Here is a 23,595-nt window from a genome sequence, read left to right as displayed (position 1 = left end):
AAGACTGGTCTTTCCAACGTGCTTATGTCCTCACTCACACGCACCCTGGGAAACTTCCCAGGAGGTCACCCATCCCAAAATTGCTCCAAGTTAAGCACGCTTAACTTTAGAGTTCTTATGTGATGAGCTACCGAAAAGAAGATGCACCGTCGTGATATGAGTAGTACAAATCAAATCTTTTAAGCCCTCTTCAACCGTATAGTCCATTACATTGAACAGTCTCGGAATCCCTCTCATTCCCGTGTGGGTCGGTTCCTTTATGTTCCCTCCACCTAGAAGCCTGCCAGGAGCCGCTCATTGTCCGTGCAACTGATGGCACCGGCGATCACCCCCCGCCCTCTTCGGCCCCGGGCCTCACATGCCCACCAGCTTCCGCTTGGTTCGTCCTCTAACCACACCGTACTAAGAGGGGTCGGCTCTGATACCAACTGCAACGCCCCAGATTCGATGACTGTCCTCACTGTATCAAGACTGGTCTTTCCAGCGTGCTTATGTCCTCACTCACACGCACCCTGGGAAACTTCCCAGGAGGTCACCCATCCCAAAATTGCCCCAAGTTAAGCACGCTTAACTTTAGAGTTCTTATGTGATGAGCTACCGAAAAGAAGATGCACCTTCGTGATATGAGTAGTACAAATCAAATCTTTTAAGCCCTCTTCAACTGTACAGTCCATTATATTGAACAGTCTCGGAATCCCTCTCATTCCCGTGTGGGTCGGTTCCTTCATGTTCCCTCCACCTAGAAGTCTGCCAGAAGCCGCTCATTGTCCGTGCAACTGATGGCACCGGCGATCACCCCCCGCCCTCTTCGGCCCCGGGCCTCACAGTGGCGTAGTTTTCTGTTGTGTGCAGCCGGATTTTAAGCTTTCGTTACTCGAGGTAATTTGTGTAGTTGTTCAAATGGGTTTTGTATTGTGCAGTATTTCATTCTCCCATGTCGTATTGTTGAAAATAATGACTTATGCTCAGTTTTGGTGTCATTTATTTGTATTGCGAGCCTGGGGAAGCTTGTGCTATGCAGTCGAAGTGAGGTTTGGTTAGTTGTCAAGTTCCCCCAATTTAGTTCAAAACTTTTTCTGCTTTTTTTTATGGCAGTGGAAAATTAATTGTCATTCTTTTTCTTCATCATTCTGTACGTAATTGTTAATGCATCATTTTTTGTTTTTCTTAATTACCATTTAATTTTTATACAAATTTATTTGTCTTTATTGTATTGAATTTTTGAGAGCTGATAATTGAAATACATATTTGCATTCTGCATTTTTGTTAATATCCATGTCCGTTGCTCTCGAATATATTAAATCACATGTGTTTGTTTACAATATCCCTGTCATATTATTGGTAATCACACATAAATTTCCAGTTTTCGGTTGAGTTTACTGACAACATGGAGCAACGTAGAAAAATTTTTATCCTTCTGCTGGTCAACCATATGTTATTTCGCTCTTTTTTGATGTTATGCCTCCTAATACGAAAGCATACACGAATGGTCTCAATTACTCGTCGAAGACAAGCTGCTTCGTACATCATGATTCAAAGAGTAAATGCTCAATTGAGCAATTTGCATAGGATTATTGAAGTCGGAGATACCCAATGTGTGAATAACTTAAGGATGAATCGAACCGCGTTTGGACGACTATGTTATTTGTTAACAAACTTAGGAGGTTTAGTTGAGTCAAGATACGCACGAGTCGAAGAGAAAGTGGCCATGTTCTTGTCTATATTGGCGCATCATAAAAAGAATCGGGTTGCTGGGCATGATTACATACGTAGTGGACAGACAGTTAGTGCTCATTTTCATGATGTTCTTAAAGCGTTGCTAAAGTTACATCCACTACTCCTTGTCAAGTCGTCTCATGTCGATGAAGATTGTAGAAACGAAGCATGGAAATGTTTTAAGGTAATACCTCATTTCGGTCTATCTCTTTTTTTGTAGTTTGGTTTCTTTAGTCAGTGGTTCGACGATATAAAGGTTACTTACACATTGCTTGCAGGATTGCCTTGCGCATTGGATGGAACACATATCGGTGTACATGTCCCTTGCCGAGATAAAGCAAGATACAGAAATCAGAAAGGTGCTATTGCGGTGAATGTGTTGGGGGTATTTGACCGCGATATGAATTTCATATAAGCTCTCACGGGCTGGGAGGGATCTGCGGCATATGCTCGAGTTATGCGATAAATAGGGATGATTCATTGAGAGTTCCATGAGGTTATATCTGTATTTTAGAGGTTTATATTTCTTTATCATTTTTGTAGCAAGATTTTACACCAATCATTGTAGTAGAGAAGATATGTCAACGTTCTCAGTATTGGTGTTACGAAAATGCAGGTTCTTATTATCTATGTGATAATGGATATACAAATGTTGAGGGTTTCTTGACGCCGTATCGCCGTGTTAGTATCATCGCGATGCTTGGGCAATCGTGCTTGAGGTCCACAAGATTACAAGGAGTTGTTCAACTGGAGACACTCTCAAGCTCGTAACGTAAAGAGCATTTGGTTTGTTGAAAAAAAGATGGGAAATCCTTCGAAGTCCTTCGTTTTACCCACTAAAAGTTCATAACCATATAATTTTGGCTTTCATTCTATTACAAAATTTCATACGAACTCATATGGATGAAGATTCAATGGACAACGTTGAAGAAAATATTGGTAGCCCGGTTAATGACACACAGAATGATTTCATCAACAGTTTGGAGTCTTCAATTGGGTGGGATGCTTGGAAAGACGAGTTAGCAATGTCAATGTGGAACATGAACAATTAACTTGCATGTATTTCATTTCAATTGTTACCTACTGTACTTTCACTTTGTTGTTATTTGTTTCGTTATGGTCTATTTACCAAAGGGTCTGTCAATCGTGACTTTCTGTTGACTAATGTATGTTTTCATAAACTTGTTGAATATAACATTCTCACTATTGATTGATTCGTATTTCCGTAGGTCTTTACTTCGTCAAGCATTGTGACACAGTTGAAGTATGTTGTGTTTTGTACAGAGACAGATAAACAACTCAGTGAACTGTTTATGGATAGTGGATCATCTTCCGCAAGCGTTGTCAGGAAGACCAAAAAACAGGACAAGACCCGACGTAGTTGGAATGCTCGAGAAGAAGAGTTTCTAATCCACGCACTGAAAGATGTCATAACAAAGGGATGGAAAAGTGAGAATGGATTTAAGGTTGGTTATTTAAATCTGCTGGAGAATGCAATGCAGGAATCTATCTGCGGGAATAGCTTACGTGGAAATCCACATATCAATTCAAAGATCCACGTGTGGAAGAAGACATATGGTACTATAGTGACATTATTAAGCAAAAGTGGTGTGGGCTGGAACGATTCTAATAACACAATCAATGTGACAGATGAGACATGGGAGACAATCGTGAATGTATTGTTTTCAATGTTAATTTTATGTATTCGTTACAAAGTTTAATTTTCTTTATTACTTTTTCGATTTATCGTAGACCGATCCGACATTACATGCAATGAGACACAAGCAGTGGACACATTATCATGACTGGTGTGAGATATTTGGAAATGATCGTGCTACCGGTGAGCGCACAACCAATTTTGAGAATGCAATTCACGAGGTCCTAAACATAGACAATGAACTACGTACTGCTGTGTGGCTCGCCGAGACACCTACATTCGACACAGTTGAAGCTGCTGAAGACTCTAAATCTGAGACTAATACCCCGTCATCAAAACGTAAGGAATGTGTAACTTAGAAGATTAAGAAAAGGAAGAAAGGCAATGAAGACGAACAGACAATTGTTGAAGCCATCAAAAACCTCGCCGACATAACTCAAAACACAATGACAGATTTGATCAAGAAGCTTTCTTCAGAGGAGAACCTTTCGGATGCACAAGAACAGGTGTTGAATGCGTTGGACGAGATGACTCATCTTTCGGAGGACGAGCAAGTGCTTGCTGCTAAAATGTTATTTAACAACCACAACGACTTGGCTCTGTTTCAACGTTTAGGTGATCGTGGAAATATTAGCTTAGTGAATAGGCTTTTGGGCGGACAATAATGGGTGAAGAAGCTGAGCATTTTGTGCAGATGAATAATTTTAACTCACTCAATTTTCACCTCTATGATTCTAGTTTTTTTGAAGGGCATAGAAACAATACTTGTTTTGGTTATGTGTTTTGCTCATTTTCAGTCTGTTTCATGGATACGAACCTTAGCCGTGTGTAAAAAATATTTAATGTACGTGTACGATTACAAAAAATACTGCATTTGTGGTAAATTTTTTTACATCAGATTGGTACTTATTCAAAGTGTGATACGCTTAATTTTATCCAGAATATGAATGTCATTGCTTACAGACCATAGAATGTAAGAGGATGCACATCTTTCTTGTCCACTTTGAAATTATGAGGTCAAGGTGAGGAATAAAACCACAAGATCACAAAAGCAATAGGATGTAGTGGTCTAAAAACACTCCGTTGTCATTAATTTGCAACGTTCATATACAAAATGGTGATACAAAGTCTGCTCTTCCCCACCGATGGAAACATGACTAACAACGTGTCTAATCTAGTAACATGGTGACAAAAGGGATAGTACTATGCCATGCATTCAAAAGTGTGGGGAACGAACGAAACTTAGTCCACTCTTAACCATACTACCAGTGGACTCAGTGGTGAGGTTAATGACGACGATGGCCGATTTGCCATGACTAGCCAATTTTATCTTCGACACTTCACCTTTGGTAGCACATCGAAGGTTGACCTTCGTGTTGTCATCTTCTTCTTTAGAGAGGGGATGTAGCTCCATTGTTGGGTGACATAACTTCATTTTCTTCCTCCGGTTTCGCAAATCAGATGATTGTTGAAGCATGTCAACAACCTGGCATTTCACTTCACACTTGTCACATTTGTTAACCGTATTGGTTTCATCGTCCGAACACAGATCAATCATCGGTACAATGTAGGGGCTTGTGACAGTATCTTCAGAACCTAAGTTAAAAGTAACAGAAATGTTTTCGAAAAGGCTCAGAAATTTGCATGAAAGTGGAGGATCTGTACGTGCAAGCATGAGTAACAAGAGGTCTTTAAATATACAAATATATTGTGGAGGAACTTACCCAACTGCTTCTATTTATTACATGTCTTTCAACCTGTTCTCTCAGTTGGCAGATTTGTACGTGAAGTCCAAAGAAGATATGCAAATCAAATTTGAACAAAGGGTCCCAGAGTGGTAGATATTAGCCATTAATAAGGCTGGTTAACTATTTACATTAGTAATTATATTGGAAAACCAACCAAAATTGTTGTTCGCTGTCCAATTGTACATGCTGCAATACCTCCTCGCCCACACCGGAGTGAGTACATAATTTGACCACTAATCTGCAAAGAAATCGTGAAATTGTTTAAACTGATGCATTACCGAAGTTTGAGACCTTCAAGTGCAAAATTGTAGGATATATTTCAATTAATGAATACGACATGAACTGATTCATGGACCTACAACACTGAAGGAATGAATATTGCACAAAATAACGCTGATGATCAGTCAAAGGTTTGTAGAACCATAATCAACACACTTAAATGAAATCGCCTTTGAACATCAAAAAGACATCAGCAAAATGCAGTGGACACTTACATAATATGTGCTTACAAGTTTAGTACATCAGACAAGGAAGAAAATAATGCTCAAGTCCAAACTGTTTTCGAGGGCGGAACAAAGTGGTGCGAAAACTAAAAACTTCTAATCTTAAGCAAAACTATGCCCGTCGGAATAGGGCGGTAGCAAGCGGTGGGTACACTAAATCTCATCGGAAAGGGACTGGTCGCGGTTGGAATCGAACAGAAAGGAAGGTGCTAGGTCGAAAAGTTACTAGGATTCGAAACAAGCTACTCACGAGGATTCTCGCCCCTTGGAGTGCGAAGATTTAATTAGACACTATCCTCCGCGTGATGGCCGCTATCTTCCCCACACGTGGAAACATCTGCGTTCGAGATCCTCGCCCCTTGGTGTGCGATGATTTAATTAGCCAATGAAGTAGCACAATGTACATGGCCTAAGTGTGCATACTACAATATATTTTTATGAATATTCTTCTTTAATTTAGTTCGATTAATCTCTGTAATTATACGTTAGATCAACATTTTTATTAAATTAAATAAACAAGATTTAAAATATTCCAACATATTGGATCAAATCTTAAGTGGGCTAAGATTAGATATATACTATACCTACTACTAATAATAAAAATAATTTTAAGCCAAGGCTAGAGCCTATCGCTGACTTGCACTACGTGTGGATGCATGTCATCTCTAGTATTTTATTATATTTGAGACATCTATATAAACTGCTCAAGGGAGGACACAACCTTTTATTCCCTTTTTACCCCTTCTCACTCCACGTCTTTCACCTGCTCGGCACTCATTCCACGTCTCAGAGGAAATGCTTGAAAGAAAACTGATTTATACTTTGCTTCTTTGTAAAAATTTTGAGCCCTTGAAAAACATGCATTTCCAAAACTCTCACTCCCAAATACAGTAACACCACGCTCTCACTCTCTCGACTCTAACTTCCATTTATAATTTAGTCATCCGTTTTTTTTCCATCTCACATTTCGTCGTGTAAAAATCACTTGAAAGAAAAAAAAGGAGAAAATAGAACAAAATATCTTGAAGATTGGTTGCATATATCATACGGGGCCGGAAAAGCGATTAAGTTTTATTCTCTTCTTTTATTTGACATATTCTTTTCAAAGTCAAAAGTATCTTCCAATGGATTATTTCTTCCTCCGATTTATTTTCTCTTTTACCCTTCTCCATTGAAAATCATCTTCTTTAAATTCAAGGATCGAGTGTGCGGTTATCAAGAAGAGCGGTTCGATCATTGCTGCTATGTTATCTTGCAATTTTTTTCTTTTTTGTTTTACGTTGCTTACAGGAAAATAAATCCTAAAACCTAAATTCATTTTTCTTCTTGGAATTTTTTTAATCATTTAATGATTGATCAAGCAACATTTCAAATGTATAATATTATGTTACACACGCAACGCGTGTGTTGCGTGTGCCTCGATCGCTAGTATTAATTAAAATGATATAGATACGGAAAAAATAATACGCAAAGCTTGCTATTATTTTAAAGCTCACTACAAGAATTTTGGCGTACAACAACGCACTTACGACAGTCGTATATTTTTTAACAACGATTTTAGGGAAACTATACGTTAAAAACATCGTGTGTGTGGCTTACGAGCTGAAATTCTATCTTTAATTTCATAATTTTGAGTTCGATGACCTTGAAAAACTAACCTCAAAATACTAAGCATATAATTAAATCTCGTAGATAGTTGACTTGTTCAAGTTTAAAATATACTAAATTAACTCGTGGTCTTCGATCTAGCACACTATTTACGGACATCATTAAGTAAAAATGAACAAAAAAAACAAGGAAAAAAGTTGAAAATTTCTCCTTGTTTCGCTGTCCACCATATATATACATATACATATAATTGTTGCCTTCAGAAAAGTATTCAAATTGTGAATGTAAATGGAAGAAATTAAAATGATGAAGGTGACAATTATTACTTTAACAATATTCGTCGCAGTTGGTGTTGTGGCTGTTGGAAGATCGAGTGGGTTTCCTTGCGTAGAGGATTGCAAGCAAATATGCATGAAGTTAGATGATGCCATTGAAACCAACTGTGAAAAGGCTTGTTCTGAGGGATGCACGCAGTTGCTCGGTAAAGGACAGCCATTGTTTATCAATACTTTATTTTGATTATTGTTATTATTATTTTTGGAATCGTTTTTCATTTTCAAGTTATGAGCTTTTGTTAATTAATTAAAACTTTTTTTTTTTTGGTTAATATGCCCCCAAATTGCCTTTCATTTTTGCATAGTACTACTTTAGAAAATTGGCCATCATGTTTTTTAATAATTAGTACAATATTAGAACAATAATTAGTATTATAATCTGATCTAAGATTAAAAAAAAATAAAATTATTAAGAATTTTATATTTATCACTAATAAGGTTATCATTTGAATGTGGTTTTGTACAAATTTTACATTACAGTTTGTCTGATGTAGAATTTTGTTTCTAGAAAATAAAATTCCTAATTTATTGTTTAAAGGAGGACAATTTTTAATACAACTGGTGTCCTTATAATTAAATTCCAATATTATGTGATGAAAATGTTCTAAATTTTAATTTAAGCATTAGTATGTTGAGTCATAGCTTCTGCTTCTTTGATTCCCACTAGGCCCAGAAATGCATTGGTTCTAGCTGATATAAAGGAGCCGGTTGAGTCTCGTAGTGCCATACCCATTCCTGTAGTTCTCAAGTCGTACTGTATAGTCGCGTCTATGTTACATTTGAGCTCAGGTGCTTGCGGTTTCTGCCAGTTAATCTTCTGACTGGTTGTTTCCTGTCTGTTGTCACTTAAATTCCCATTGCTCCGCACACCTCTCCAATCTGATAGAAACTTCAACGCTGGTTCAATTACTTGGGTTGCTGACTGGGAGTTCTTATTCCACAACATATCATTTCTTGCCCTCCATATTGCCCATAAAACCATAGTGAATTTGTCTATGACAGGTTCGGCCATGTTGCTGATAATTTGAAAGAACCATTGCACAAAACCTTCCGCTTCGTTTGTGTAGGAAAGCACGAGGTTCCATAAGTCAAGTTTTTCCCAGCAATCTTTTGCCAGAGGGCAGAAGATGAAGAGTTACATTGTTAAAAAATTTGTTCATGGACAAAAATATTGACAGTACTCATTGAATTCAGAGAAATGATACAAATAAATTGTTAACTAGCAAAAATATTATCATTATTAATACAATAATATGAAATTTAAAATCGTTAATTTAAATTAATATAATTAAACTATATATATTATTTCATATAAAATAAATTTACAAGAATTATATATATATAGATATATATTTGAAAATTTTCCCTTTAGTTAACAAAAATTTCGAACAAGAATACAACCATTTTTTTAACATTCAAATTTAACAAGAATTTAAATTTACTCGTATTTACTCTAGTAAATGAATTTAAAATGTGTTAGGATCGAAAATGTGTTTAAGAGTGAGGTGAAATACACTTGTACTAAAAATAGAATGTTTTTGCAAACGTAAGCTGTGTGAGCAGCTAAAATGGACTTTCCAATCAGACTGAGTACTTCGAGCTACTTAAACAGATAATTGGGGAATCAGTTCGATATACTTAATTAATATTATAAACTTAATATCAGCTCACATCAGTTTAAATAGAATAAAAAAGACAATAAATAAAGAAGAAAAATATTTGTTTTTGGAAGTTCAAATGCTAAGTTCTACATCTACTCTTCTTCTGTTTTCGGAAGGACTTTACTAGAAGATTTGATCGTATAACTCTTGTACAAACCAATTTCAGCTTGATTCAACAACCTTGATTCAACAACCTTATTGATCTGAAACTCCTAGTAGCAAACTTCTTAATTCAATCCGTCCAGAAACAACTTTCTGACAGTTACACAGATTTCTCATAATTTCATCTGTTAAAAATAAACAACAGGTGCGTGAGAACATAAGTGCACATACTGGTCCTTAAGTGATCTGATGTAAATTGTGTGTGTGTGCATTCCAGCTTGAGCTAGATCTCGAAGAGATGCTCATAAATCAGAGAATACATGAAGGTAGATTCAAAGTACCAGTTCTTGTAAATGGCTCTGATGCATTCTCTTCTTATACTTTTCAATTTAAAGCTAGTAAAGGCAGGTACTCACGGTCGTGCCCAAAAATTTTGCAGAAGTTGGCACGTGTCTTTGTCATCTTCTCAAATATAGTACCGAGAAAATTAAAATTCCTTTGCCACTAGCTGAAATAGGCAAGTGTAAAAGCTATGATCGAAGCCAATCTTTTCTGAATCGGCTCAGTAGTGAACTAACTGTTTCAGTTAGAGAATGTCCTCGTATCAACATATTTTTGTTTAAGCTGATCAGATTAGTTGATCCCCATCATAAGCTTATCAGTTCAGATGATTCTCGGAGTGTGCTTATCATATCAGTTTCTATTACAGATCAATTAAGTTCAGTTTGTAGACAATTTCTTGAGTGATCTGCATTTAACAATTTATAGGATCAGAACAGTTTAATTACCAAAACCTGGGCTGGCTCAAATTATATATTAACAGTTTCTCTTTTTTGATGATGTAAAATTGAGCGAAAATTCAGATATTAAGAAAAAAATGAATTTTTATAGCTGTATTCATAACACAAACAAAGAGATTCAAATTCAAAATCAAAGAAAAATATATCGCTTGAATGATTGGTGAGAAGTGTGGCTTGGTGTAAAGCCACTACTGAGCTATTGTGACCTTGACTAAAACTTCTAGAGGGTTTTCTCTTTGATCTTTTCTCCAACTTTTCAAGATTGCTCTCAATATCTCGTCATCTCTTTTTCACTCAATCTCTCATGAAACATTCCATAGACTTGCCATTCATACCCTTCTCCAGTTAATGTTTGACAATTTTGGCTTAGTCAAAAGGTATTTATAAGCTTATAACGTTAGACAATGGCTCACGAATACAGTAAAAGATAAATGAGAGAAGTATACGATTCTTCGATAAAGCTCATTCCCCTCTCCAAATCTCATTTCGATCCCCTCTCCAAATCTCTTTCTTTATTAAATTTCATCGTCATTTCCATATTTTAACTTCCCTGAAATTTCTTATCTCTCTCGATTAATACAATTTTTTTTTTCTTCAAAACTATGTACATATCCCACCATTTTTTCACAAATTTCATCCTTATTAGAGCTTAGGAATGAATATTGTATGAGTTGGTTAATTAAGGGTAGTTAATGTGGAATTTCAACAAAATGACGAGAAGAGGTTAGTTTTGTGTGTATTTGGCACACTCCATTCGATTTTCAAATTAAGCTCAAAGAGGACTCTAGAGATAAAAGTGTTGTATGGTTGGCTCCAAAAACAAAAAACTCAAATAGTCCAAAGATCGCCTAAATCATTCTTAAGCAATCACCATCCGTATTTTCGCCGTGAAGGATGATTATGCAAAGTTCTAGATTGTTTCACCTCTATCTCATAATTTCAGACAAGCTCACATATGTCGCAGATGGCGTATACTTTTCCCTAATTCAGATTCAATTCGAATGCCATTGATGTAGGTGCCAGTAATTTGTTTCAAAGTCTTGATACAAATAAATTAGTGCCTCGTTTCTATGACTTGCAATTACAGTATCTTCCTTAAAATTAGGGACAAATTTAAATCTTTTATATAATCCAAATCTCAGTTAACCAATCGGGATTTCTTGCATTCATGTATTAAAAAAATTCATGTTGCAAGACGAAGGATACTCGAAATGGTAAGTGTAATTTTTTTCAAAAGACAGACATCTCCTCTCACACTTTAAAATTTACAATTTCCTGAAATGGTGAGGTGGTCCACTAAGCGATAAATTTGCACTTGAATCTTTTCCAACTATGACGTTCAAATCAACACTGAGATTTGGAAACCTAAACCTAAAAATCAAAAATAATTAAATGCTAAAAATATAAAAATAAATTAAGAGGAAAAAACACACTGGGTTGCCTCTCAGTTAGCGCCAAAACAAACTATGATCAGTTTCATATTGTTGTAATTGGCACAATGCATTTATCTTCAGCGGAAGACATACAGTTAATCAATTCAGTACAATAATTCTATGAAATCAATATTAAAATCTGTAGTATTATAGAAAAATAAAAATCATGAGGAAAACAAAAGAGAACTACCTTTCAAAATATTTGTTACTTCACATTTGATAACTTATTCTCAAAGCTCGCATTTCAATTATCTTCAATTATATATATATATATATACTAGAAATGTACAGTGCGATGCACGTAGGTGACTAAAAATGAAAAATATAAGAATAAGAATTAGATAATGTTTAAATTCGTTTGAATAACATTATGTTTATACGTATTTATCAATCTAAATATATCGAAACACAATACATAAAAATATATCATGACAATAATAATATATATTCACTTATTTATATGACAATTTTCAATCCGCGACATAATACAGCTCTTTTAAATGATAAATCAGTAAAGTTATTTTTCATTCAAATATCATTCAAAATAAAAAAAACAATAAAAATAAAATTAACATAATAGTGAATGTTACCAAAATCAAAACTAAAATTTACTTAAATAGAGTACACATAGACAAACGTCAAATAAAATTCTCTTAATTTACTAAATTACCATAATAATGTTAAAATAAAGTCATTAAACTTGTTATTAAGGTAAATATCACTTTTTCTTTTGCTAACTTTTAACATATTGATGATTTTATTTAATTTCTATGTTTTTTTAGAATACATATTATAGATAATTAATTTTATATAAGAATCAATCATTTATAAATTAATATTGATGATTAATAATTTAAGAAAAATAAAATTTTAACATAATACCACTCAAATAAATATATATAGTAAAAAACATATATAAATAAAATAATATTTAATACTCAGTTAAAAAATTTTATATGTAAAATTGTAATATATAACAAATGATAATAAACTATCAACATAATTCATATTTATTATAAGGATTATATTGATTAATTTTTTTTAAGATTATATCATAAATTTAGTTTAAAATTTAGAGGAAAAAAAAAAGAAGAATGTGTATCGATGTCCAAATATATGTAAGATGGACAATGAATCACAAAATTGACTAAAAAAATAAATAAATAATTTTTTTTACATAAAATTTAGAAAATAAAGAAGAATGCGAATTAATGTCTAAATCTATCAAAGATGGACAATTAATAACAAAATAAATCATTAAAAAGACATATTAATTTAATTTGCTAACTTAAATGAAAAAAAATGTAAAAAAATAATTTTTTTGGCAAAAAATTTAAGAAATAAAGAGGATTAATGTATATTAATATCCAAATTTATTTAAGATGGAAAATGAAATAAATAATTTTTTTACATAAAATTTAGAAAATAAATAAGAATGTGAATTAATGTCCAAATATATCAAAGTTGGACAATGAATCACAAAAAAACCCTTAAAAAGACATATTAATTTAATTTACCAATTTAAATGAATAAGAAAATGTAAAAAAAATATCTTTTTGGCATAAAATTTAAGAAATAAAGAGGAATGTGTATTAATGTCCAAATTCATTTAAGATTGACAATGAATTACAGAAAAAAACCTTAAGATAACCTAATAATTTAATTGGTCAACTTAAATGAACAAGGACATATAAAGAAATTCACAATTGAAGTGGTATAAGCCAACTTAAATGAACAATGACATATAAGAAAATTCACATAAGTGGTATATATATATATATATATATATATATATATATATATATATATATATATATATATATATATATTGAGCTATAATTTGGAACTAATGGGAAAGATAAATCAACCCTTGCAGAAACATTAATATTGAGCTATAATTTGGAAAAAAAAAATTATAAACTTTTTGGAAAAATATACATCAAAATCATACACAAAATGCAAACCACTGTCAAATCCTCAAAACAAAGCTTTCAAAATAATTCGATGGGTTTAGGGTGCAACCTCCGAAAATGAATTTTTTATCATATTTGGATTATAATAAATTGGCCCAAGAAAATATATAATCTTGAAAAATTAAGCTCAAATGACATCAAATATATAAAATGAAGCTTAAATATACATATAGATGAGCTATTCATAAACTGAAACTATTGGTGGAGATTTTTAAGCTAATTTATCGTATTAAAAAATTTGGAGAGTTAATATATAAATACAGTAAAATATATACAGTTTTTCTTTTTATATATTTTTTTTGCAAATTAACAATATATCAAACAAGCACTCAAACAAATAGAAATTACTATATATTTTAAATTTCCTCAAGATTTTGCGTCTGCATGCAGCCATTGTACCGATAAACAGTCATTGCTAATTTACAAATAGCGGAATAAAGAACTCATCTTCGTCTCTAAAACCCATTTCAGCTTTGCAATTGGGATTTGATAATATGTAGAATTGTATATATGTATATAGAGAGAGCAGATTGGTTTCCAAAAATTTGAGTGTAGGCCGTTAGAGTGTGTATGTTTGCTTTCTCGCTTGGCTGGGCTGCAATTAAAGCAGCGGGTTCCTTTAATCTGCATCTGATTACATGTGTGCTAAAGATTCCAGGTTTGTTTTCTTTACTGTCTTTTTCTATAAAATCCAAGTTTAAAAGCAAACCCTGTGGGTGGGATCGGAGAAGGAGAAGCAATTTATATTGGGAAATTGAAAAAAAAAATCGAGAGAGGGCAAGAATTTCATGGCATCCAAGAGAAAGATGGAAATCACTGTTGTGGATGAGAATGAAAGGGTTTTATTCTCTACTTTCCAGAATGTTGCTAACCATCTTTGCCAATTATATGCACAGGCTTCTGCTAACCAAAAGCAGGCTTTTGAGGCTGGGCAGCACTATTCCTATGTAAGAGATTGACCCTTTTCACGGAATTTATGTTTCTTAATATTCTGATTGAATTTTTCAGAATTTCAGTTTTGATTTCTATATGAACAGATCAGAAAATAATTGATTTTGCTGATTGTTTTGATGTGGCGTGAGGTTTTGGTTTCCCCCCATCATTTTTCTTGATTTGTTTCTCATCTTGATTTTTTTTTCCTGAATTAATTGAATTTATCCAGTTATGCTTGATTGATTTTTATTGTGATCTGAGATTCTTGAAGGGTTTTTGATATTGAGACTCCTAGTTTTTGCTTTTCTCGGTTTTTTTTGTTGGTTGTCGGATTGTGGAAATGGGTACATGCACGCCACTTCTTTGAAAATTATGAAGTTCCTTTTGTGGTTTTTCTGTAAGGCTTCATTTTCTGTATTTGCATGCTTCACATCAAATTTTAGACGATGTTTTTTCAAAGCATGTCTAAATTTGTGAGTGATCATATGATTTTTTATAGGAAATTGAATTGGTCATTGATGTTTAGTCATGTTTCAGCTATTGATTGAAGCTGACATTACATTTATGTGTAGATATTTATCTTATCAGAGTTTGTTTTTTGACAACCACGTAGAATTTATACCGGTATCTTGTTTTAGCTAAGAAGTTTGTGCTATTAAAACCATGTGATCCGGGTAAACTGGAAAAGGCGGTTGTTATTTCTTAATCTAACTTACCTTATGGGCTCGATGACGGTTATGAAATCTCTGTTTTTGTCGCCTTTTTATTTTGTCGCCTATATCTAGAATGGATTTAAAATGATTTGCATTTACTTAAACGTTTTAAAAAAGCAATCAAGACAACAGAACTTGTCAAGAAGCTAAAGTGAATATTTTACGAAGATGACAAACTACAAGTGTGTCTTTTCGGAACATGACAAGCTACGGCCTTTATCAAAACATTAACATGCGGTTCAAAGAAAGTGAGATTATAAATACAAGAGCAGTAGAGTGTTAAACCAATCACGAAAAGTTCAAATTTTCTGTTGGAGGTTGTGACCAGAGATTTCTTTCTACACTCTTGTACAATTTCTGTTAAGATCAAACAATTTCAGAGGTGAGTCTTTCATCCTTTTTAAAACTGTTTGTTCACCGGGGATACCTATGTACTTTCTTGCATAATTCCATCGAGATTGAATGATTTTGAAGGTATCCTCTATCTACGGTCTAAAGACCGTTTTGCCGCTGAAGAAAAATGCTTAAACATGGATATTGTACTGGTGCAGATCCTACAGTAAGGATCATAGATTATTGAGATTCCTGTACTATAGAGCTTCGGAATTCCTCAGCTTGAAAGTGTTTTGATTTATGTTTGTGAGATTCCCTGAAACAGAAAGATATATCTAGTATCTACAAATTGATGAAAATATTTTGTCGTGATTACTGAGTTCAAGCCTTTGCATCAGACTTAGTACATTGACTTGTTATCTTTCACTCTTCTTCATCGGAAAAATTCTTAATAACATCGAGGGATTGGCATAATATCATAGAACTTGGCCATGATTATGTGAATGTTTTTTAGAAATGCTTTAAATGGTTGCCAACTAATATCTTCATATCATTTCTAAGGTGAAAATGCATGAATGGATTGCAGCAAAGCTGGAAGAAGGGAAACTATTAACCGTGCCTGATATTCTTGGCTATTTGCAGGTTCTTCTAAAATCTTTTTTTTACTTTTATTTTGTCCGAACTCCTCTTTATCAGTTTCTATGCTCGATTTGAATAATTCATCAAGTCATCGATGAAGTTAAATTGCAACATGCATTTCGAACCTAGAGCCCTTTAGGTGGTTCTCAAACTTATGATAAATGGATAGTAATTTTCAAGTATGTATAATCCCAAAGTACATTCAGATCCTTGTTGGATGTTACAATATGTAGCCGAGTTCTTTATGCAGTTCATACAGCTTTATGAAAAAAAAGTTAGCTCTTACTTTGCAGAAGAAGTGAAACTTGGCCATTTTAAATGATTATCTCATCCAGAACCGATGGTACTGATACATGGCATGTTGGTTTTAACAGATGCTGAATTCAGATAATTTTTTAATCATTAATTTGGCTAAGGAGTGATTATTTACCTCATGAAACATCACTATCATGATTCATTTTGTTACTTTAGAAGTCCTTTTAAATTGGAAGACAAGTAATATTTGTGTGGTAATAAATTCCCTTTTGATTCATTCAGATATTGAATTTTTTCAGCAAAAAGAAAAGAAAATCTAAATAGGCATATAAGATGATATCTGAGCGTGAATCAAAATCACTACTCTGGTAACAGAAACACTTGTCGGAATCACTTCTTATTGTCTTAAAGTCAGCGTTTTTCTGAAAGTTTGCTACTCGTCTGAATTTTGGTAATCATGTTCATAGTTGCATAGCCATGTTAGTTATTTTCCACAAATTTTTTGTTTCCTTAGCTATTAGATCTCTGATTCTAAATGTCGATACCGAATGAATTGAAAGGATAAGATGAATGTACCAACCATGAGGCATACAGAAGAATGGGGTCGTGGAACTGATCAGAATTGTGCAAGCGCATCGCATGGAGAGCTTACCACTCCATTTTCCTCTGCTCAGCAAAGCATAAGTTCTCAAGATATGCCTATGGAAATGAATTCTGATGTTACTATGGACTAAACTCCTCTAAATCTTGCATGGTTTCGTTGAAGAACAGAGTAATGTTCATGAATTATGTGATCCTAGACTGACAATCTTGTGCCTTGACTGAACTATTATTCTTGGATGATCAGTACCATTTTAAGGACACATTTGACGAGATGAAGTTTATCATTTATGGAAAAGCTACTCTTACCTTATGAATTTTCTTGCTATTATTTCTCTATCCATATATTATGTTAAACACATTTTATTGAAGTCTAAATATGTATAATCCTATAACTAATTATCAAGTAATTTGACATAATTAAAAATAATTATTGCGTTTTGAAATTAAAATAATTATTTATGTAAAATAATTTTTGAAAATGTGTTAAAAGTATGTATTTTAAAATATCGAAGTTAATATGAATTACAATATATTCATAGCAGTCGTCAAAAAATCGCTATAACTTCTCCGTCCGATGTCGAAAATCAAATATCGTTGAGAGTTTTGTTCCTCACATCCCAAGCTTTGATTCTAGCTAGTAAATCACAATTATAGAGTAAATATTCAACCACGTCGAAGCTGCTGAACAAGTGGCCATGTTTCTGCAATTTCTGGTGATGCCTTACCATGAACTCCATCAGCTTTTTGGGCGAGTTTTTTTCATTTTCAGACCTTGTTTAGCTGGTAATTAAACTCTAGTTTGTAGTTGTGAATCAAAACTTGTTATATCAAGCTGTGTTCAGCTCTTTTCCCTTCGGAACAACTCGATTCAAGTCCTTTCCGAGATTCAGTTAGGTGACATGTTCTTCATGTTGCTGAGATATGTACACTGCGAATTTGCAGGTATGATACAGATAGAACTTGTAGTGCTCCGTGTTTTCTTTCTTTGGTCACTAAAATAATCGATTTTCAGTAAGTAACGTATTTTATATGAATTTTCTACCAAAGGTGCAAATCTGTATTCTGTGATTTAGATGAGAATCAAACTTACTGTATTTCGGTGTTATGAGCTGTGTGCACTAGGATTCTAGTTCAAATGAAAGTTGTAGAACTATAAGTTATCTTTGAAAGGAGACAAGAGTCGTTTGAATCCATCAAGAATCGAGATAATTATAGGTAGTTTCCTGAAGCTGCTCTGCTGCTAGAAATCTGTCCGCGAACCGAATGAATCCATTGTATTCATTTGAATTCTGGGAGTAAACGAACGAGATTTGTAATTTGGTTTCAACTGGAGAAATCGAGATACTTAAGCTACTTTCATTTCCAATTGACAGAATCCGTTTTGAGTAAGCAATGAATGAGATATGAATTTTATTCTATTAAGTGTCAAACCCAAAATCTGTATCAGAACCTGCTGGTCATGGTTTCTATTGCGGTCAGTATTGCCTAACTAAATGATAGAATCTCATTTCGATGTCTCCAGATGAAAACATCCAAGGGAAATTAAGTCAGGATTGCAACCATGTACTATAATGTATTTTGGATAAATATATGATGAGTTATGATCTTAAAACTGAGCTTTAATATAAGCTAAAAATGGTAAAATATAAAATTTTGACGAAAAGTTGATTATACGGAATTTCTTAAACTTTAAATACAATTTTTGAGTTAGAAAAATAATTGTAAGTGGAAAGTTGAGGATTTTGGATAAAAATTCATTGAGTTTGGATTTTTAGAATTATTGTTGATGAATTTGAAATTTACTTGACTTGTTATATTAACTTATTTGTTAGGCCAAAGAGATCAAAGTTGAGCTTGTTGTGGTTCAAAGTCGGTTTAAGTATGTTACAGTTCGGTAACATAGGAATGTAAATTATAAATTATGTTTACTCGTATTCATCTGATTTATGCGAATTATGTTAATTAAATTCCTTGTTTAATTATATGTTCAATTATTTGACATATTTTATGACATTTATTATAAGACATGATATTATGGTATTCATGTTGAGCCCTATCATTCTTGTTATCTTTTCGTTTCTTGTATTGTATTTCTGACATCCTGACACACTTGGTTATCTCGGAATCAGCTAGCGGTTTTTGAGTTGAGTTATCCCTGATACCGAAATTATAGTTGTCTATTTCTTGATGCATTTTCTGTATGATATGCACTTGAAATATTGACATCATACGTTGTTTGTTATTGTGTCTTCCTGTTGTATCGTTATCAGCTGTATGGAGGCCGAGTCGTGGGTGTTTATTGGAAACATCATGGCATATCGCGCATACTTGACAGGGTGGTTTAGCTGCATGATAATGTAGCTCCCGTCCGTGTCTCATATTCTTCTGTTGTGATTGAGCCATGTTAATTCATTACATATTTCATTCTTTTATATGTTTATATGCATTATTTATGTTTATTATTGTTATTGTTGAACTGTGTCATACCGGAATCCTAACCTCAATGTTTATAATGGGGAAGCTATTGTGGTTGTTGTTAGGCACCATGGTAGTTCAACCGAGTAGCTTTGCACCATCAGGTGGAGGTTCTGCTCGTGAAGCACGCAACTGAGATAGGATTACTCAGTTGTCAGAGTTGAAGTCTCCCAGTTAATCCACTTTTATTATTTTGGAGTTCAATCCTTTTCATGTCAGAGTCTATTGACAGTGAGATGCATCATGTATTTGTATGGTGAATTGCACTTGTTATGATGCATTAGGACTTATTTTATGTTGTTGTGACTTTTGCTGACTATATATGAATTGCTGCCTGTGAATTGTTGTTTTGTCCGTGATCGGGCAATTGGGTGTGAATATTTATGAGTACCACAACATTGTCCTTGAGTCTTTTTTTTTTTTTACAGATATTTTAAATTTTTGGTATGTCCTATTTACACGGGAGGTCATGCCAAAATATTTCCAGACACTAAGGTCCATTTAAAGTAGTTTAAACTATTTTTCTACTACATATTATAATCAACTTTGTTTGATAATTAATTGTAATTATAGTAAATGGGCTCCCAAAATATAGCTAAAAACTATACAATTAGTTATTTTTGTTATGTATATAGTGCGAAATTTCTTTCCATTGCCACATTCACTATAATTTACATATAACTCATTACATATTTTAATACGATCAATTCATACTAAAAAATTATATTTTTAAATTAAATTATTTTGCTTTTCTTAATTAGTATCTTATTTTTATATTATCGTAATCTTATGCCTCTTAATTTATCTCATGCCTCTAAATTTTTCAAGACCAAAAATTATCACCACTAATGCTCATAGTAAATAAAAATAAAAATGAGAATTGTATATCCGCTTAGAAGATTGTAGAAAAAAAGATGGTAGAAATGCTTTATATATATAATTTTCTTCTCATTATTGATTCTCTATACAATGCATTTAGGCTGTTTGATGACATTTAATAGCACAATTACATCCAAATAATTTACTTCCCTTACTCTTTTTTTATGTAACTTCCCAAAATACCCATCACATTTTACACTAATGAACAAAATTTGGGAAATAATGAAATTTCATAATGCCAAGCCCAATCATCCTTTTATAATTAGAAATAGATAAATAATCATTTTATCTATGTTTTATCCAAATTATATGACAATGCGGATTATCGAAAGGCAAAAACTTGTATGAGACGGTCTCACGGTTCATATTTATGAGACAGATCTCTTATTTGGGTCATCCATGAAAAAGTATTACTTTTTATGCTAAGAGTATTATTTTTTATCGTGAATATGGGTAGGGTTGACCCGTCTCACAATTTAAAATCCGTGAGACGGTTTCACATGAGACCCACTTTTATCAAAATGTTATTTATCACGGTGATGAGAGAGGTCTATATTTTCATCAGTGGATCTCGTATGTGATGATAAATGTTATTTTTTTTTTCAATAAATGTCATCTTTTTATATATCCTAAAGATGACATGAAAATTTTCGACGAGGTGTCATATCTCGATAATACTAATGTTTATTAATTGAATTGATGCGCATTTTTTAATCATTCCATATTTTTTTCAAAACTATTTATTTTCAACGCAATTCATTTGTTCCTTTTTAAATTTTGATATGAAATAACACTTAAATTCAAATTTAGAAGATAATATAATTTTAAATTTTGGATAATAAGAAGTTAACATTTTTATAATCGAAAATTCAAATAAATAGAAATAGATAAATAATATTTCATAATTCATAGCCCAGTCATCCTTTTTATAAGTAGAAATAGATAAATAATTTTTTTTCTAAGTTTTATCCAATTATTTGATGATGCGGATTAACGAAATGTTATTTATTAAGGTGATGAGAGGAGAGGATCCATACTTTCTTCAGTGGATCTTGTATGTGAAGATAAATGTTATTATTTTTGAGACCGGGCTTCTAGCCCAATGGTCTCACTCGTTGGATTAGCTGGCCTCCCACCTCAGGTTCGATTCCCCTCTCCTGCGTGAGTTGTCATAAAAAAAAATGTTATTATTTTTATTCAATAAATGTCATCTTTTTGATATATCGTAAAGGTGACACGAAATTTTCTGGCATGTGTCTTCTCTCGACCACACAGGTATTTACTTATTGAATTGATGCACCTCTCTGAATCATTCCATATTTCTTCCGAAAATCTTTATTTTCAATGCATTTCATTAGCTCTTTTTCATATTGAATAGGTCTCTTGTCTCACGAATCTTTATCTGTGAGACGGGTCATCCCTACCGATATTCATAATAAAAAGTAATACTTTTAGCATAAAAAATAATACTTTTTCATGGATGATCCAAATAAGAGATCTCCCTCACAATATACGACTCGTGACACCGTCTCATATAAGTTTTTGCCTTTTACATTTTGATATCAAATAACACTTAAATTAGAATATCTAAGATATAAAATTTTGGTTTTGGATAATAAGAAGTTAATATTTTTAGAATGGAAGATTCAAATAAATTCGAGATATTTTACTCACAAAATCGAAAAGAATTAAAATTGGCGGGAAAAATACCCATCAGCTAAAACTAAGATGACTAACTCAATTCACAATATAGGCAGAGTTGATGGAATTCTCTTATGTTCTGTCCATCAAATTTATGTATTTGGATGAATGAATGACGTTAAAGATTTCAAATCCATGACTAAAAAAAAATCATGAGTTTTTTTGGATAAATCCACATGAGAATGAATTTTAAATTTTAATTAAGAATATATCTCATTTTATACTCATCTTTATTTATGAGACGGGTCAACACTGTCCATATCTATAATGAAAAATAATATTTCTTACAAAAGATTATACTTTTTCATGGGTCAAATCGAGTTAGAAATCTATATTACAAAATTGACATGTTATATAATTTCATAAAAATTTTTGTCCTTAGTATGTTATTTTTTGACACATTGTGGTGAATTTCAAATTTATCTCAATATAAAAATATCTCGAATCATCTGTTCAAATACTCTAAATCCAAATCTTTCAATCCAAACACAATTTTAAGAAGATGTTTGGATAAGCTTCAAAACAACTTACAAGTTGTTTTGCAGCTTATAAGTTGTTCAAATCCGTTTGACGTTAATTTGGTCAAACAACTTATAATCTGTCAAAATAAGCTGTATTTTTTTTTTTAAGTTTAGAGTTACCTTACTGTTTTAAAAAAAAATCTTATTTTAATATTTTACTTGTATCTTCATAAATGTCCATTGTGATATCTTTTGTCCTACATGGTAAAAATTAAATATTTAAAATAAGTTTATAATAGACTAGAATGAAATTTTATAGCAACTTGAATTAATCATTTTCGTAAAACGATGACGAATACGAAATAGTTGTTATATAGACTCATTGTGGAATCACGTAAGTCGAGACATGACATCCACCATGCCCACCACCCATTAGATATTAAATATTATTTTAATTTTGTTTCCAAATAATATCAATTTTTCTAAATTAAAATAAAAATAATTTTATTCTTTCTAAATTTAGGTTTTCTAAAACTGTTTTTGTATATATATAATTATTTACAATTACCTTATATCATTATATATTTTTATAGTTTTGATAATAAAAAGATCTTATAATACCAACTATATAAATATTTTTAAGTTGTTTAAAATAATTTTATTCAAATACTTTAATAGATTATTTATAAAATAAGTCATAACAACTTATAAGCTCCTAAAACAGCTTATGTTCTTTGGTAACTTATAAGCAGTTATTAATAAATTTAGTCATGGACTTTTTAAATTGTACTTTGTAAGAGAAATTTGAAGTTGTGAATTTTAAATTCATTTAATTACTTGGATGCATTTATAAATTTCTATTTGTTTTTTAAAATATGATTACAAAAATAATTTTGATGAATTTAAGATGATAATAATGTAATTCAAGTCCACTTTGTTCGCAGTTACTCTAGGATGCCGTACGTGTGGCGACATCACACATCACATTCCATTCTTGGGAAAAAAGAGGTTTGACTTTTGTGCCTATCAAAATTGACTATTCCAGATTAAAACCACATTCACTATTA

At 32.5% G+C, this 23,595-nt stretch overlaps 2 protein-coding genes across 4 annotated transcripts; both read left to right on the top strand.

The window, feature by feature from the left end:
- The first annotated feature begins 1,486 nt into the window (after nt 1-1,486).
- Nucleotides 1,487-2,768, top strand: LOC140842868 (uncharacterized). Its single transcript, XM_073211070.1, has 4 exons — nt 1,487-1,900; nt 1,955-2,101; nt 2,260-2,435; nt 2,519-2,768. Exons 1-4 carry the CDS (start codon nt 1,487-1,489, stop codon nt 2,766-2,768), a joined length of 987 nt encoding a protein of 328 aa, XP_073067171.1.
- An 11,156-nt stretch (nt 2,769-13,924) lies between these two features.
- Nucleotides 13,925-17,278, top strand: LOC140803752 (uncharacterized). Of its 3 annotated transcripts, XR_012111919.1 has the most exons (4): nt 13,925-14,194; nt 14,433-14,483; nt 16,077-16,157; nt 16,970-17,276. XR_012111919.1 is itself a non-coding variant. In XM_073159633.1 (3 exons), the coding sequence occupies exons 1-3, from the start codon at nt 14,325-14,327 to the stop codon at nt 17,141-17,143; spliced, it is 414 nt and encodes a 137-aa protein (XP_073015734.1). In that variant the 5' UTR covers nt 14,215-14,324; the 3' UTR covers nt 17,144-17,278. The 3 variants fall into 3 exon arrangements, 2 of the variants coding, with proteins under 2 accessions (XP_073015734.1, XP_073015735.1); XM_073159633.1 differs by lacking the exon at nt 13,925-14,194 and having other exon boundaries at nt 14,215-14,483; nt 16,970-17,278; XM_073159634.1 differs by lacking the exons at nt 13,925-14,194; nt 16,970-17,276 and adding an exon at nt 16,529-16,924 and having other exon boundaries at nt 14,215-14,483.
- The last annotated feature ends 6,317 nt before the right edge of the window (nt 17,279-23,595 follow it).

This window comes from Primulina eburnea, chromosome 10 (assembly GCF_022965805.1).
Source record: "Primulina eburnea isolate SZY01 chromosome 10, ASM2296580v1, whole genome shotgun sequence".
NCBI classification, from domain to species: Eukaryota; Viridiplantae; Streptophyta; class Magnoliopsida; order Lamiales; family Gesneriaceae; genus Primulina; species Primulina eburnea.
This window is presented reverse-complemented; position numbering and strand designations above follow the sequence as displayed.

Bases quoted from the DNA above. Each gene is read 5' to 3' on its own strand.
- LOC140803752 (XM_073159633.1), top strand. From the start codon at position 14,325: ATGGCATCCAAGAGAAAGATGGAAATCACTGTTGTGGATGAGAATGAA. The intron at 14,484-16,076 runs GTAAGAGATTGA...ATCATTTCTAAG, and splicing joins CTGGGCAGCACTATTCCTAT to GTGAAAATGCATGAATGGAT. The intron at 16,158-16,969 runs GTTCTTCTAAAA...ATGAATTGAAAG, and splicing joins ATATTCTTGGCTATTTGCAG to GATAAGATGAATGTACCAAC.
- LOC140842868 (XM_073211070.1), top strand. From the start codon at position 1,487: ATGGTCTCAATTACTCGTCGAAGACAAGCTGCTTCGTACATCATGATT. The intron at 2,102-2,259 runs GTATTTGACCGC...TCATTTTTGTAG, and splicing joins TTGCGGTGAATGTGTTGGGG to CAAGATTTTACACCAATCAT. The intron at 2,436-2,518 runs GTCCACAAGATT...GTTGAAAAAAAG, and splicing joins CTTGGGCAATCGTGCTTGAG to ATGGGAAATCCTTCGAAGTC.